The sequence below is a fragment of the Artibeus jamaicensis genome, unplaced genomic scaffold (genome assembly GCF_021234435.1).
Source record: "Artibeus jamaicensis isolate MK-2021 breed Jamaican fruit bat unplaced genomic scaffold, CSHL_Jam_final contig_391, whole genome shotgun sequence".
NCBI lineage: Eukaryota > Metazoa > Chordata > Mammalia > Chiroptera > Phyllostomidae > Artibeus > Artibeus jamaicensis.
In genome coordinates, this window is record NW_026521814.1 from 10,413,743 (window position 1) to 10,429,688 (window position 15,946).

Here is a 15,946-nt window from a genome sequence, read left to right on the forward strand (position 1 = left end):
ATTCCAAACCTCCCAAGGGTAGGAGAGGACAGAAGCAGCTTCATTTTCATGGTAGGTGGCCTCTTCCAGAAGCAGGCTGTTGGTGCACTGACGCAGTACGGGCTTTGTCATATGCCCGGCAGGGTGGCTACAGACACAGGTGACTTTCCCCTGGGCACGTAGAGAGCAGAGTTTAGGTGCACCGGGGACTGTGCTGCAGGCAGGGAGCTGGGCGTAGGTGCACCACAGATTGCTGCAGGTAGGTGCACCAGGGACTGCACTTGTTCCTGGGTGAAAGGAACCATCATTTCTCTCGGACCTTTTCTATTTTTATTGACACAAATCTTTAAGCACAAATCTCTATTTTGAATGTCCTATTAATAGTCCAGTTTTAGAACCTTTGCTTTTATAGTAGGAGTACTTCAGGTATTTTGGATTTTTTTCTCTTGTCAGTAGAGCTGCTACTTAATTCTCCATCACAATAGTTACACTGAGATAACACGTATTGTTTTTCTAACAGGTCATTAACCTGGGCAAGCCTCTTAAAAACCTTGGCACAGCGACCTTGAATATCCAGTGGCCGAAAGAAATTAGCAATGGCAAATGGCTGCTTTATTTGGTGAAAGTAGAATCCAAAGGATTGGAAAAGATAGCTTGTGAGCCACAAGGTGAAATAAACTTTCTGAAACTAAAGGTATGTTGGTGGATTTATCTCAGGTCTCCATGGACGTAAATGGGAGAAGCTGACCTTCGAGGGGAAACCCATTGCTTGCCTTAGGGAAGGGATGTCCTGGTGTGCCGGGCTTTTCATTGGTGTCTTGCACGGTTGCGTGAGCAAGTCAGGTCAAGAGTGTCTGTGATGAGAGGCCATTATGGCCTCTGAGTGGGGGGTCATTCACTGCTTGTTGAAGCAGGTGACATTCCCTCCAGTTTTATGAGCCCGAATCATAAAAGGAGGACTGGGGCAGGTTCCTGGGGGGTGGCCAGCCAGTGTTGACTCCCCATAGAACCAAACTCATTCCCCAAAACACTGCACCTTAGCAAGTGACCTTGAAAGCCTTTCATTACTGTTTTTTTAAAAGAGTAAATATCGACTATTTATTGTGTCTTGGGCACTGTGCATTTTTTTTTCATTTTTTTGATTTTTTTTTTCATTTTCTCATTTCATTCTTTTGATAATCCTGTGAGGTATTTTTCTTCATCATTTCATAGTTGAGGAATTTGAAATTCAGAGAGAGAGAGAGCTGATTCAACATTCAACCTCAGCTCTGCTTGCTTTCAAAGCCTTCACGTGTAACCACTCTCTCCTGCTTTGCACTCACGTGACTGGTCTACTGCTCGTGCTCCAGTGATGGAGGCTTGTTTTGTTATTGAACATCTGCCTCTTCTCTCTGAAGTTCTAAGGTGACTGGGTGCGGTCTCTGTTCGTAGCTGGTGGCTTATAGAATGAACCTCTACTCGTGGACTTTGAAGGACAAGGTGGTCCGTATTCCTAACCCTTATTTAAGGAAAATGCAATTACAAAACTCCTTACAAGGCTTAGTTTTCAGTACTCTAATTTGAATAAGTCACATGCCAGTTCTTTTTGCTTTTTCACCTATGCACTTACTTGTTGAAGGTACGGTGACTTTTTACCATGCGTAGGCCCTGAACTGGTGCTGGGGACCCAGGAATGAGATTCGATGCCTATTTTAGGGTGCTCACAGTTTGGTGGAGACACAGAACCGAGAAAGCCTCTTTCTCTCCCTGGGTTTTAAGGTCAGAGTAGGAAGAAATGACCTTAGTAAACTTGAAGTGAGATAATAACACTTGCAGATTTTATACTTCAATTATTTTTTAAAGACTTTATTTGTTTATAGAGAGAGGGTGAGGGAGGGAGGCAGAGAGAGGGAGAGAACATCAGTGTGAGGGAGAAACACTGATTGTTTCCTTCTGCGTGCGCTCCTACTGGACACTGACCCTGCGACCCAGGCCTGCGCCCTGACCAGGAGTGGAACCCAGCGACCGTTTGCTTTATGGGATGATGCCCAACCAGCTGAGCCACATGGTCGGGGCCACACTTAAATTATTTCTGTGCCTTTGGTGACAGGAGAAGGGCAAATATTGTGGACTCTGAGTTTGGCATCATTTGGGAGGAGGTACCCACGGGGTTTGTACAGTCACGATGAAGAATTATAACCGAACGCAGGTCCAGCTGCCTCCCTCTTCGAAAGCCAATACTCGAGAGGCAGGTGCTGAGGGAAAGGGAAGAGGTTCATTCAGGTGCCGGCCACCTGGAAGATGCAGGACTCTCGTCTCAGAGCCCACCTCCGTGCAAGCAGAGGCGTTTATAAGGAGGGAGAACAGAACAAAGGCCAAGGGAGGGGCTGAGAAGTTCTCTGCGTGCAGACGAGCACAGTCCATTCCAACGAGGACAGTGACCGTCCAGTGTGCATCACCCCGGGTCAGTCATCCTGGCTCCACAGTCGAAGGTCAGCCCGTCTCCCAGAGCGGGGATGCTGAGGGTCAGGGTCTGTCTCTGTTGAAGTTAGTTCCTAGGATTCTTATACACACATGCTGTTCATCTGTAAGCTGCGTATCAGTCAGAGTCAGCATTACAGAAACAACAGAGTCAGCATGTCAGAAGGATCGTGGGGTAGGTTACAGTTCCCCACAGTTACAAGTGCCTACTGTTGGCAGAATTATGTTCAGTAGGGTGATTAGCTATATGATTCTTTCCAGGAGTCGCACAACTCCTTGAGGAAGAAACGGGAAATCGCTGAAAAACAGACTGACGAAGGCAGAAAATTGCTTTTATTTGGTGAAAGAAAATACCAGACCCTTGTAAGTAGTTTTAAGAGTTGCAACTCTGATGGAGGTTGGGAGGAAGGCCTTCCCCAGACCCTTGCACTTCAGCCCCTGCTCTTCCTTCCCTCCCCAGAACTGCAGCGTCAACGTGAAGTGCGTGAACATCCGGTGCCCGCTGCGAGGCCTGGACAGCAAGGCCTCCGTTGTTTTGCGCTCGAGGTTATGGAACGGCACGTTTCTGGAGGTGTGGCCCTCCGCGCGGCTATCCCCAGGAAGTCATTTGCCAGCTCCCAAGACATTGCTTACCTCCCTAATACATACCTTAACTTTGTCTCCAAACAGGAATATTCTAAAATGAACTACTTGGACATTCTCGTGCGGGCTTCCATCGATGTGACTGCTGCCACCGAGAACATCAAGCTGCCCAACGCTGGCACTCAGGTGAGCAGCTCTCCAGTGTTCGTTCGCAGCCAGTCACTCTCTCCTCTGCCCGCTGCCTGTGGCCTGAGGGCGTGCTGCTTCAGTGGGCCTTTCACGGCACTGTTACCCCTTATTAAGGAAGGAGAATTCAGATAACGCCCCCCCACCACGCAGTATTTCTGGGGTCATCAGATTCTGCTGTGCACATGGCAGGTTCGAGGGCTGCTGGCTCAGCGAAGTAAGAGGTGCCCCTTTCAAGTCTATAGGAACCCGTGTCTTAGACTGTCCCTGATGCTGTAGCTGTTCGCGGAGGACCCCCGTGGTGGTAACCTCACAGCTTTATGGTGTAGCTTATGCCGTGTGTGGCCAGCTGCAGTGCTTTGGCTCACCAGAAATGTTAGGGGAAAGAAGTGAGCCAAGGGGGGGGACTGTCCCCCGTTTCATTCCTAAGGAAGTAGGAAGAGAGTATCTAAGCTGCCAAAGATAAAAAGAAATGTGATGATAGGTAAAAACGCAGGGACATCACTTTTCAGAGGAATGAGATTTTTTTTTGGCTCTAAATTTGGAGAAGAACTTGAAGAAGGGTCCTTTTATAAGATGGATATCTGATAGGGGAACATTCACGAGGGGACTGTGTCTTTAATAGAGCTTTATGAAAGGTATGACAGTCCCTCCATCGGGTGATTCCTTACTCCGATACTTAGCGGCCGGGGAGGTTCCATGGCAGAGTGTGAGTGAGGGCAGCACCTGGCAGTGGAATTTAGTGCACCAGCAGAGCTTAGGCCCCTTTCCCCCCACAGGCTCGTGATGGATTAGGATCACAAGCCTAGGTCATCCCTATGCAAATGCCTAGATTTTAATGAAACTGAAAAAACTGTGTTTTTGGAGTTGGAGTACGTTTTGGTCACACTGGCCTATCACTGCGCGCCAGCAGCAGTCGCCGTGGGAAATGAGCAAAGGCTTCCCAGAACTGTGGCAACTGCAGGTCCGAGTTGGTCTCCCCTTACCCAGTTCTGAGGCCAGCATTTCCTTACCACTGATCTCAGCTGGAAAATGATGGTCATCATGAAGCAAAAACAAAAACCCTCCCCGGCTGATGTGGCTCAGCTGGTTGGAGCATTGTCCTGTAACTGAAAGGCTGTGGGTTCGATTCCCGGTCAGGGCACATGCCCAGGTTGTGGGATCCGTCCCCAGTCTGTGTGTGGACGATCCCTGGTCCTGCGTGTGCAAGAGGCACCCGATCAGTTATTCTCTCTCACATCCATGTTTCTCTCTCTCCTTCCTCTCTCCCTAAAAGCAATGAAAAAAATATCTGTGGGGGAAGATGAAAAAAAACCCCTGCAGTTGATAATTCAAGTAAACAAACTGCTAAAATCTTGCTCGCTGGCCTTGCTCACCTTCCTGGTCCCCAGCATGGCCTTGCACACAGACTCGTTTGCTGAGCACATCCACCCTTTAAAGGGGAAGCCAGCCCCCACCTTTGGCCCTCTCAGTCTTTGCCCAGTGAGTTGTGCGGGAATTCCTATAAGGCTCCAAATTCCGGTTAGAATGGTGCCAGACCCAGGGCTTAGAGCGCTCCACTGGATTCCCACCTCCCCACCCTGCCACCCTGGACTGCAGTGTTAAAAGTTACCTTGTTCTGCCAGGGTGCTGTTGGATCTTAGCCTTTTGTGGGAGTGATTTCCTCCTATTATCAGCCACTTTAAAACCTTTGGTATACAGCCCTGGCTGGTGTAGCTCAGTGTATATAAATAAAAGAAAAACATACCAACCAGCCCACCACCCCCCCCCCCCCCCATGAATGATACTAAAAAAACAAACCCACACCAAATGAGTGGGGCCCCTCTGGGCTGGGAGCCGGGGAGAAACCTCATCGAGAGCCAAACAGGACACCTGGTGGCCGGTGACGGTGTTGCCGCCGATGTAGTTGGCTGAAAATTTGAATGTGTATTTCTCCCCATGAAATGTTTGAAGAAAAGCAGTTCTCTTGCTTTTTAAGTATTTTCTGAGTCAAATGGGGTTGGTTGATGTTTTCTAGTGTAAGTAGCAAGGGAAGTACTTTAATGAAGAGATTTTTAAGACTCAGAGTAGAAACGTTCTTAGGTGGCATCCAGTGTCCAGTCCTAATGTAAATAAATACTCAGCTAAACACTTCTCAGGGGCTAAATGCTCCCTCTCAGTTTTGTTCACTCTTTATATGCTCAGAAATAGCAGAAACTGCAAAGTGGTAGATCTCTAATCGGCGCAGTTTACAAAATCACTTTCACAGCAGTCACCAGGTCTTTTACGTGCTTTGGAAAATCTCCCGGCATCACAGACACGCACTTGAATTCTAAACCCACACTGATGTTGTTGTGAATTTCCACAAACAACTTTGTAGATTCCTAAGTGAACACTTTTTATTTCATTGATACTTGCCAATTATGAAAGGTTTAGACATTGTTTCTCATCAGCTACTCTAAGCGGCCTCTGAATGAAGCCAGGGTCTACGCTGTCCACACACACTGTTGCGCGAGACAGCGCCAGGCCGTTTCAGGAGAGTTTACTGTTCGGGAGAGTCCTCAGTTTGCTGTCCTAAGGAGAACTTAAAACCGTATCCGTCATGGAGCCCCATCCCTGTTTTTGTATTTCATAGCATCTTTAAAATCTGAGTGAGGAGTGTAGGCCGATTATGCATAAACTGGCCTTCTTATTTTCATTGCTGAAAACTAATTTTTAAAAAGTGGGATCAGCTCTGGCCAGATAACTCAGCTGGTTAGAGCGTTGTCCCGGCATTCCAAGGTTGTGGGTTCGATCCCCGGTCAGGGCACATATAAGAATCGGCCAATGAATTAATAAACAGGTGGAACAGCAAATCACTGTTTCCCTCTTTCCTCCCCTCCCACCCTCCCTCCCCTGGCTCTAAAAATCAGTAAATAAAAATTTTTTAAGTGATCATTCTCAAAACGATACCGGGTTATATGGGTGAAATAAGTTTGGGCTGTGTATCAGTAACTTATAACTTGATGTTGAATGATGGTTCATTATATAATTTTATCTACTTTTTGTTGATAACAATATTTTAAAAGAGATAAATTGGCAAAGAAATAACCACTTTGTCAAAACATAATCTTGCATTTTCCAGGTTCTGGGGGAAAGATCTCTAAAGCATGCCTCTTATTAAGGGAGAAGATTTTGCATGAAAAAAGGCATCTCACCCTCCCACAGGCTGCATTGTTTAAAATGTGCCTTGAAGCATCATTAAGACTACAAATTCCTGATGTTGACTGTCTTCCTGTTTGATAATCACGTCGCTTTCTTGTGTGGCCCCTAGGTCCGTGTGACCGTGTTTCCCTCCAAGACTGTAGCTCAGCACTCAGGAGTGCCCTGGTGGGTCATTCTAGTGGCCATTCTCGCTGGAATTTTGATGCTTGCTCTATTAGTTCTTTTATTATGGAAGGTAAGTTATCTGGCACTTGAATTTATGATTGTTCACTTTATTTCATGTTTTTTAAAAAGTGAATTAACACTGATAGCATATATATATTTTATCATTGATTCCTTCTTCTCAACACTTTATTATGAAACTTTTCCAGCATATAGCAAACTTGAGAATTTTGCAATAAACACCTGCATATCTCCCTAATATCTTGTATTTAAAGATATACTATTTATATGATCTAAGTTTTTTAAATGTATAAATTTTGGTGTTTTTCACATATAATTTAGCATGTGTCGCAAATAACAATTAAAAAATTTTTTCTACTTTATCATTTTCTTCATCTAAGTTCAAATCATTTTCTAAACCTAAGCCAAATTGCTGGGTATCACAGTAATCTAAATCTGTTTCCCTGTTAATTTCAGCTTCTTTAAAGAAATATTCATGGCAACCATTGGGTTTATTACCATTGCAGCTAGGTTAGGAAGATAAAATTATGAATTTAATAAATGACTCCATCTGAAGGGGATTATCATAGCCTCTATAAAACATGAAGAAGACTTGAGTTCAATATGATGTTCTTTATTACAACTGGCCCTGCAAATAAAATGTAGTGTCCTCCCCCTGCTTCCTACCAGTAAGTAGTTTACATTACCAAAAAGTGTATGTGCGATGGATGCAAACTTTCTGTTGCCAGAGATTATGACCTATAGATTTTGGGTTTATTCTCAGTAATGGAGGTCCACAGTCCCTTATCAACAATTACAAGTGGCAAAAAAACAACAACAAACAAACTCAAAACCTTGGAAAACTGAAATTTTGTAATGACTTCTTTGGCAGCAGAACTTGACCTGATGTGAAGAGAGGCTGTTTATGGTCTTTATCCTTCATTCATTAATTTTACTACAAAAATATCGAAGTTTTGGTTACAGCAGCACTATGGATGTAACATACTGCTTTTCTAAAATGCCAGAAATTTCTAGATTTCCAAACATAACTGGTGCAGAGGGTTATGGATAAAGAATTAGTAACCTCAACCAACAATCTCCAGGGTCAAACTATCCTTGTCCTTTCCTTGGATCTAAAAGTATAATGGACCAGGTTCAGCACATTCACATTTTCAAATATTGGTCATCTTTCTCTTTTTTGCTTTATTTTTTCAAGTAGCTTCCTTTTGCCAATCTGAGATAATTTACTGGTGTCCTCCAAGTGTATGATTGAAGCTTGGTAGCTACTTACGCCGAGATTTCATTGTGCACGGTACACCAGTTGGTCCTGTGTCTGGCGTTAATTGAGGCGGTAGGCTTCTCTGGTTAAGTACAACCAACCAATATAGGGAATGCCCTGAAAATTATTTTGATAAAGAACTAGATTTAAAGTTTGATATTTGAGGATGGCCTTCTTAGGCTCTCTGAAAGAGGTCAAAAAGGATAGTCTTTTTTTGGAGCGGGACTCGTTGGCAGTCCTTTTTTTCTTTTCTTTTTTTTAAATCCTTACTCAAGGGCGTGCTTAGTGATTTTAGAGAGAGGGGAAGGGAGGGAGAGAGAGAGGGAGAAGACAGTGAAGTCAGAGAGCAGCATTGATTGGTTGCCTCTCATATGTGCCTGACTGGGGACCTCTAGGTCGCGCCCCAGCCAGGACTGAACTCACAACTGCGGTATGTGCCCTGACCAGGAATCTAACCCACAGCCTTTTGGTGTTTGGGGTGATGCTCCAATCAAGTGAGCCATGCTGGCCAGGGCTCATCGTAGGTCTTTAATGAGGGTGAGGCACAGCAGTGGGTTGAGAGTTAAGAAATCTTGGCAAATCATTTCACTTCCCTGGGATACTGGTTTGCCTTAGCTGTTTAATAAGTGAGTTTGATTAGATAATCTCACTGTCTTTTTTTTTGTAAGTTCTAAAGTGCTCTAACTCCCACCCTCACATGAAAATTATTTTTATTACTTTACAGATACTCTTCTTTCTGAAACCTAACTCTTTTTTTTATGTATTAAAGTCATAAAGTTTTAGGGCCAGAAAGGACTCTAGGTCAGTGTCCTCAAAATTGGGTTTTGCACAACCACGCATGGGTGCCAAGACTAAGCAGGGGGGCTAAGGCCAACATCCCCACTTAATCAGACCAGTTCTGATTTTATCTGCTTTAAACAGTGGGATTCTCCAGGCTGGTCTGCTCACCTTCATTTTGCAAACAGAGATGGGCATGCCTCCAAGTCGGAGGCAGGACCAGGGCTCTTGGTTCCTGGTTTCTTTCCTTTCCTGCCCCATTTAGTAGCATATGTCATTGTTACATTGGTTGGGAGTGTTCACTGTATATTAAGTTGAGAGTCACAAATAAATTTGAAGATAGGCATTCTAGGTCAACACCACCCAGTAAACTTTCTGTAATAATGGAAATGTTCTGTGGCTGCACTGTCCAATATGGTAGCTTCCATGTTGTACAAGCAGGTCTGGATTTTTACCTTTGTGAGTTGCCAGACTTGCAAGCAAATTTTGTAGGAGGGCAGAGATTCAACCATGTTATATTTCAAAGGGCAGTTCCATGGCCTTAAGAACTAGATAAAAGTGAGTATCGTTCTCCATGGCTGAATGAAGGAAATTACAGTTGAAAGTGGGATTATATTTTGATACTCATTTAGTGTTCTTAACCCAAGGAGGGTAGATTGCTGCCACTTCAGGGTTATGTGGTGGTTCAGAGTTTGGGAAAATGACTACAATCATTCTTTCATGACAGTATATTTGAATTTATATTGTGATTCACCCCACAAATTCAAAGCCCTCAAGTAGATGGCATTTGTTCCCTACAATTTACTGTGAAAAGCAGAAAAACACAGTATCCATTTTATTTTTTGTGCTAAATCTTACTTAGAGAATTTATTCTTTAACTTTTCGTCTCAATAAGCTACAGAAGTCAATCTTATGCCTATTTTAGGGCATAAGATTTTGAGTGGTTTCTAAAAAGAAACCACTCAAAGCTATAATCAGATGTGTATATACTTTCCTTTTTAGGATTTTTGTCATCAAGATTTCTGTTACAAATAGAGGAACGTCACCCGTGTAACTATTTGACCAGAGACCTAGGGTACCGTAGCTGGGGCAATTGCTGTCCCAAAGTACCGTAGCCCAGGGCTGTTTGCTTGTGGTTGATTTATACTGGTCTCTTTGTAAACAAGCTGTGAATGAAAAACGGGTTAAAATCTGAGATATTCTTTTGTTTAGCTCTTCACAAAACTGTAAAACTGACCAAATACCTTGCTTCCTTATAGTGTGGTTTCTTCAAGAGAAATAAGAAAGATCATTATGATGCTACATATCACAAGGCTGAGATCCATGCTCAGCCGTCTGATAAAGAGAGGCTTACTTCTGATGCGTAGTATTGATCTACTTCTGTAATTGGTAATTGATCAATGTTTTTTAATCGCTAGCTGTGGGACCTGCTGTGGTTGTGGTGGCTAACTTTAAGAGCAACAGCTTGCTGTGTGTGTCCCATTAACAGATGTTTTCAAATGTCCACACTGGCTTGCCTTGCTTGGACTTTTTTATTTATTTCGTTTGAAAGCTCAAGCTTGTTTTTGTTTTAATGCACAAAGAATCATTCGTTGCAGGTGAGTTATTTGTGTTGTTACTGTTGAACATCACCCATAGCAATGAAGAAAATTGCAATCTTTCTACACTCAAAAGGAGGCTTAGTAGCCCAGTTTGCCATGTATTGTTAAATCAGTATGCAGTATCCCACTTGGAATTTCAAAGATGCATAAGCAATCATTCCCGATTTCTTATCCATTTTGGAATTTCCTACAGATAGACGCTTGTGTTGACCGCCTAATTAACCTGTTGCATGTTGGAAACAGTGGTGTTTCTCTTGATGAGAAGGCTTTCTTGCTGTCATCTTTTTTATCTTGCTATTAAGTGGTGGGAGAAGGCTCGGAATGCTTTTGTTGTTGCTCAGAAATTGTTTTATGCTGGCTAAGCATGCACCTTCCTTTTCCTGTGTATCGAGGTCAAAGACCATTACAACAAACTATGACTGTTGCCCTGATGGACGTTACGGCCAATTTCAGAAGATAGTTCGTTACCAAAATGACCTTCAGTATACAAAATTCTAGTACAAAAATACCCTGGATGGTTATTTCAATATATTGTAATGGAGTTTGACCTTGTTTCATATTTCTAGAGATTTGATTCAACCTTGGGTCTCAGTTGATTTTAAGTTATGTTTTGCTTCTGTTGCTTGCAAATCCATGGGAACAGGAATTGGCAGTGATTCCTTTTTCCATTTCTGTGGGTGCGAGAGGATGGAATTCCTCCCCCAGTCCCTCCCGTGCACTGTCATGACGAACCCCAACATTTCCATTTTGGTGTACATGTCACCCTTGATTTCCTTCTTTATTGAAGTGGGGCAAGAGCCACATTTTGTAATAGATACGTATTTTTTGGCTGTTTTGCCCAAAATAATAAAGGAGTCCATGTAGAAATGGCCTTAGAACATTTCTTGGTCCAGTATTCCTATTGATTTCAGTAATAACTATATGCATAATTTTATTTTGCCCCATGACACTTTTATTACATAATTTCATTCAACACAAATGTTCTGTTCCTGGTGAGTTTGCATAATAAACACATTAATCGACCATTCTAAGTATCTTCCTCATCCATCTGCATTTTTTCATTGAAAACATCTTTTTTAAAAAAGGCACTTATATATTTTATTCATTTAAAATACTCAGTCTGATTGTTTAATTATCCAGATATATTCCAATAGAAATCTACTTTGAATCAGGTTGAATATTTTGTAAAAAATGAATAAAATGTATATCGATTTAAAAAGAGAGAAATTAGGTAGTGCTCTGAAATTCAATCTAGTAATACATTCTTCACGTTCTCTGGTACATGATTGATTTTTCTGCAAGACAGAGTTCCTATGAGATTTATTAATGAAACAGCTTAATTTGGAAGCACAAATCCAGGCAGTGTAAATTACCTTCTAGCTAATGCGTGCTGTGTCCTGGGGCCTCGGAGAAGAGACAGTCCTTAAACTGACCCATTTGAACACTGGCCTATTCAAACTGTAATTCATAAAATATCTGTCACCCGAGTTTCATTATGTTAGTGGGACAGGGGCATGAAATAATCTTTGGTGTATGACCTTTAAAAAATTGCTTCTCAAAACGATGTTCTAATCTAAAACATAGCTCTTTTATATGTAGTATTGTAATTATTTTTAAAAATGGAGGCACTGTTTCAGAAACATAAATTTTAGTAAGGAGATAGCTTACATGGTTTCAGAGTGTGAAGACAAGATGGAAAAACAGACTTTTCTTCCAGTTTTACAGCTCTTTTTCTTTCCCATTTATCCCCACTGGCTTCTCAACCTATTAGATCTTTCTCACAAGAAAACCACATCTTTTTCCCTTAGTCCAGACGTAGGCAGAGCTGAAGAGAAAGCTCAGATGCTCCCGTGGAGCGCCCTTGCTTTCCTCGAGATCACTTACCGGCTTCTGCTTCCCCCTCCAGTGCGGATTCTTCAGACGCTCCAGGTACGACGACAGCATTCCCCGCTACCAAGCCGTGAAGATCCCGAAAGAAGAGCGAGAGATCAAAGATGAGAAATATAATGATAACCTGGAAAAAAAACAGTGGATCACAAGGTGGAATGACGATGAAAGCTACTCCTAGGGGGCCCAGAGGAGCCTTCGCCCAAACTGCTTCTTTTTTCACCCAACTCAGAAATTCAAATGGTTTAAAAGCCTGATATCCGAATATTGATTTCAGACAGGCCACACCTAGTACGAACCTACAGTTTTAACTGCTGTGGACATTCTCATGTAACCCAAGGCTTCTCTTTTGCACAGCCAAAGTAAGACTGTTGGGACGGATTTTTCTTTAACTGCCTTAATTTAACTCTCTGGATTGCCTTTGTGTTTGGTGTGGCTGACTCAGTGTGTGCCAGGAAGGGCCTGCCCAGTCACGCTCATCGGACGTCCTCCTGATGGTGTAGCTGGAAGACGCCACCCCAGTCACCATGCCAGTGGAGTGACTGTCGACGCTGCCTCCGCAAGCATCTCCCCACAGGATTTGGAGAACCTGCCAGTTCCCTGTGCGCCCCACACAAGACAGTGCCATAAGGGTACTGTGTTTCAATTCAAAGTGCGATCTTAAATTAAATGTGCAATAGGAGGTGATGTTGGCCATCCTGCCATCTTTTCCCATTTCCTAGGTGTGTGGATACCTGTTCACACCGAATGCACCTGGGCTCCATTCTCCCTTGTCACTAAAACACACACGTGCAACAGACTTGAATGCTAGTTATACTTGTTTGTATATGGTATTTATTTTTTATTTTTTACAAACCATTTTGTTATTGACTAACAGGCCAAAGATGCTCCAGTTATCATTCAGGTTGGATTAAGCAATCAGAATTAGAACCTGGGAGGTCAATGGTTTGACCTGAAGTCTTTACTGCAAAAAAGAAAGTAATTCTTTATAAATGTACCAGAGAGTTGTTATAATTTACAGATAAGTTATTAAAACATCTTCCTTCATGACAATGCTTACCCTTACCCAGTCCTTCCAAACCCCCAAAGGTTTGTTTAAAAAATAGGCTTAACTGTTAGATGTTTAATTCTTAACAGATATCGGATGTGTTTGAGTTTAGAGCCCTGTGTGATCATTCTGAATTTCATGCTATAACTTTCAGGAACTCTTGGGAATAATGGGTTTGTTTTTTGACCTTCTGTCCCTGCTGTATATACAGGACTTGAAAGAAATGGTGAGTGCCTATGGTGGATCCAGACCGATCCAGTGGAAGACTACTGAATACCTGATACAAAAGTCAGAGTAGGACGTTGTGGATTTTAAGTTTTAAATATTATTGGAATTGCTTAATGTGGGTCAGTGTTCCTTTCTTTTCTGCGTTTCCTCCCCTATCTGTATCCCCAAAATTATTTTAGGACTACTCTAACAAGGACTTTAAACTGTTTTTTATATATAAAAGTGGAGCAGCGTAGGAAGATATGATTCTGTACATTCAATATAGATTGAATAGATGGGAAAGCCGAATTTTTCAAAAAAAATGACTGTGTTTCAAAGCGTTCAGTTACGTGGAGAGCAGCAGCAACCAGGTGCTAATTTGTTCAGATGTATGAAGCAGTGTCTCCTTCTTTTAAAGGAAAAATACAGCTGTGTACCATTGTTGCTTTGGAGTTGGTTTTTTGGAAATCTTAACACCCTTAAGATACTAAAAACATTGTTCTAGTAGTATTTTGGACTTTTCATTCACAGAAATTGTTTTACAAATGATATTTTGTTTACAAAAATCTTTCCAATAGGTCATAACAGTGTCTAAAATCTCAGTTTCTTGCTTAGGTAGGTAACTTGGAACCTCATGCACTGGCTTTGTAGGTTGCTAAGAAGCTGATATTTTGAACATGTTTATAGACCTTTGTTATAAAAACCGATGTCCTTGAAAAGGGGGGAGAGGGTGGAAGGGTAGTTCACTGACAAAGAAATGGGAATGTAGTGATGTTTAAAAATGTCATCTCAAGTCAAGTCACTGGTCTGTTTGCATTTGATACGTTTTTATACTAACTAGCATTGTAAAATTATTTCATGATTAGGAAATACCTGTGGATATTTGTATAAAAGTGTGAAATAAATTTTTTATGAAAATGTTCATTGCTTAGTAACATGGCATTATATATGTGAAACAAACTCTCAAATTATAAGTCATCTGAATTGCTTTTCTTTTTATTGCATCAGCCAAACTAATGTTTTCAATGTTTTTATTTATTCTTCGTGTCCCATATAATTTCAGATCAGCCAAAGATGTTAGTACTGTCCCCTCTCCCCTAGAAATGCAATGCAGATAAGATTGAGGATTCTTTTTCCCCCCTTTGGCTCTCCTGTCAGTTGATACTCAAAAGGAAATGATCTTAAAGATGGTTTGTTCAAGATATCTACGAACAGGGAGATACCTGTTCCTGCTGACTTACCTGCTCCAGGGGCTGTGCCTGCAAAGGATGGGGTATTATTTAGCAGTGACACTATGGCGTGACAAATAAAGGTTCTAGTGGCTAAGTTGATTTCTTCTTAGAACATACTTGGGATGTGAGAGCAGTCCAGCTGTGACATGTGTCATTACATTGTCTGCCAAGGACTGATTGCACCAAGTTGACTGGTCAGATTTTTTTTTTTAATCAAAGGATTCTGTTTAAAGTGATTTTATGAGACTTCTTATATGAAGATATATAGATATATAAATGTCCCAAAGAAGTGTGCAGTTGTACTTTTTAATGCAGGGCTAAAGGCTGTGAATCTTTTTTGGTAGCCACAGTTCCATGGATATACCCAGATTAAATTTCTGTAATAATGTATAGTCACCATAACCATTAAGGACGTCAGTAGCTGCAGTCTGGCTAACAAGTGACCCACACTGGAGGGCATAGCAGTGCTTTATATGACTCCTGTAATCCCACTTCTTTCTCTCCCTCTCAAAATGCACACAGGCGTGCCCAGCAGTGATAATGGCATTAATAGTACAGGGCTGTCCTTGGATTCATTTGCAAACACTGACACTTGGTTGCAGAGCACTTGCCACAATCCTACGTGAGTGATGCCCAGTCATGGTTCCTGTTGTGCCCTTGTAGGGCAGAGGTAGGTGGGGAATGTTTTAAACTGGCATAAGACCGAGCGTTCTACCCTAAAGGAAAACACCTTAATGAGCAACCGATCTCATACACTAGCTCATGGAACGGCAACCGATCTCATACACTAGCTCATGGAACGGCATACACTAGCTTCAGACTGGAGTTGATAGGTTGTTTTGTTTTGAAGGAGAGTGGAATGCTGGAGGTAGCTGGGTTCCATGACAGTACGTCCTCGGGGCTGAGAAAACTGTGGAAGAGCTATTCGATCAGCCTGAGTAGCGTAAAGTAAATGGTTAGAGGCAGTTCCTCGAGACCAGGGGATAGGGTCCAACCACCTAGATTGAGGGGAAGGCAAGGTTCCAAGAAATGAAGAAAGTGAACTTGAGAATGATTTCAAAAGAGTGGCTATTGCAGAGAAGGTAATGGGTTATTCTAGGAGTTCCTGACTATGGTAAATGGCAAGCAAGTATTTTCTTTCTCGTGCCGTAAAAAACAGGGTTTGCCAACTCAGAAAGGCACCCTACCCAGCTGGCAGAATGTAGGAGTGAGTGCTGCGTACCAGTGGCTGAAGCAGGGCCTGTAGTAGTGATGTTGCCAGAAGACCCATCAGAGGAGGAAGTTATAAAGGGGATTCATGGTTAAATCCTCTAAAGATTAGTGAACTGTACAACACAAATCTGAGTAAGAAAGCTGGTCCAGC

The 15,946-nt window shown here is 42.4% G+C and overlaps 1 protein-coding gene and 1 long non-coding RNA gene across 3 annotated transcripts in view; one reads left to right on the forward strand and one right to left on the reverse strand.

The window, feature by feature from the left end:
• The window catches only part of ITGA6 (integrin subunit alpha 6), a 68,547-nt gene extending 54,272 nt beyond the window's left edge, over positions 1 to 14,275 (forward strand). Inside the window, exons 20-26 of one of the 2 annotated variants that reach the window (XM_037151276.2) lie at positions 500 to 673; positions 2,701 to 2,802; positions 2,900 to 3,010; positions 3,109 to 3,207; positions 6,500 to 6,625; positions 9,868 to 9,997; positions 12,116 to 12,204. In XM_037151276.2, coding sequence (XP_037007171.2) covers positions 500 to 673; positions 2,701 to 2,802; positions 2,900 to 3,010; positions 3,109 to 3,207; positions 6,500 to 6,625; positions 9,868 to 9,975 — 720 coding nt within the window. In that variant the 3' untranslated portion in view covers positions 9,976 to 9,997; positions 12,116 to 12,204. Of the gene's footprint in view, positions 1 to 499; positions 674 to 2,700; positions 2,803 to 2,899; positions 3,011 to 3,108; positions 3,208 to 6,499; positions 6,626 to 9,867; positions 9,998 to 12,115 lie in introns of both variants that reach the window. The other variant, XM_037151275.2, reaches the window with a different exon arrangement.
• On the reverse strand, positions 1,804 to 12,172 carry LOC128627404 (uncharacterized). The gene is made up of 2 exons (XR_008391598.1): positions 12,094 to 12,172; positions 1,804 to 4,476 (listed from the first exon to the last, which is right to left on the reverse strand). It is a non-coding gene; the product is annotated as an uncharacterized LOC128627404 (long non-coding RNA).
• Positions 14,276 to 15,946: the final 1,671 nt, after the last annotated feature.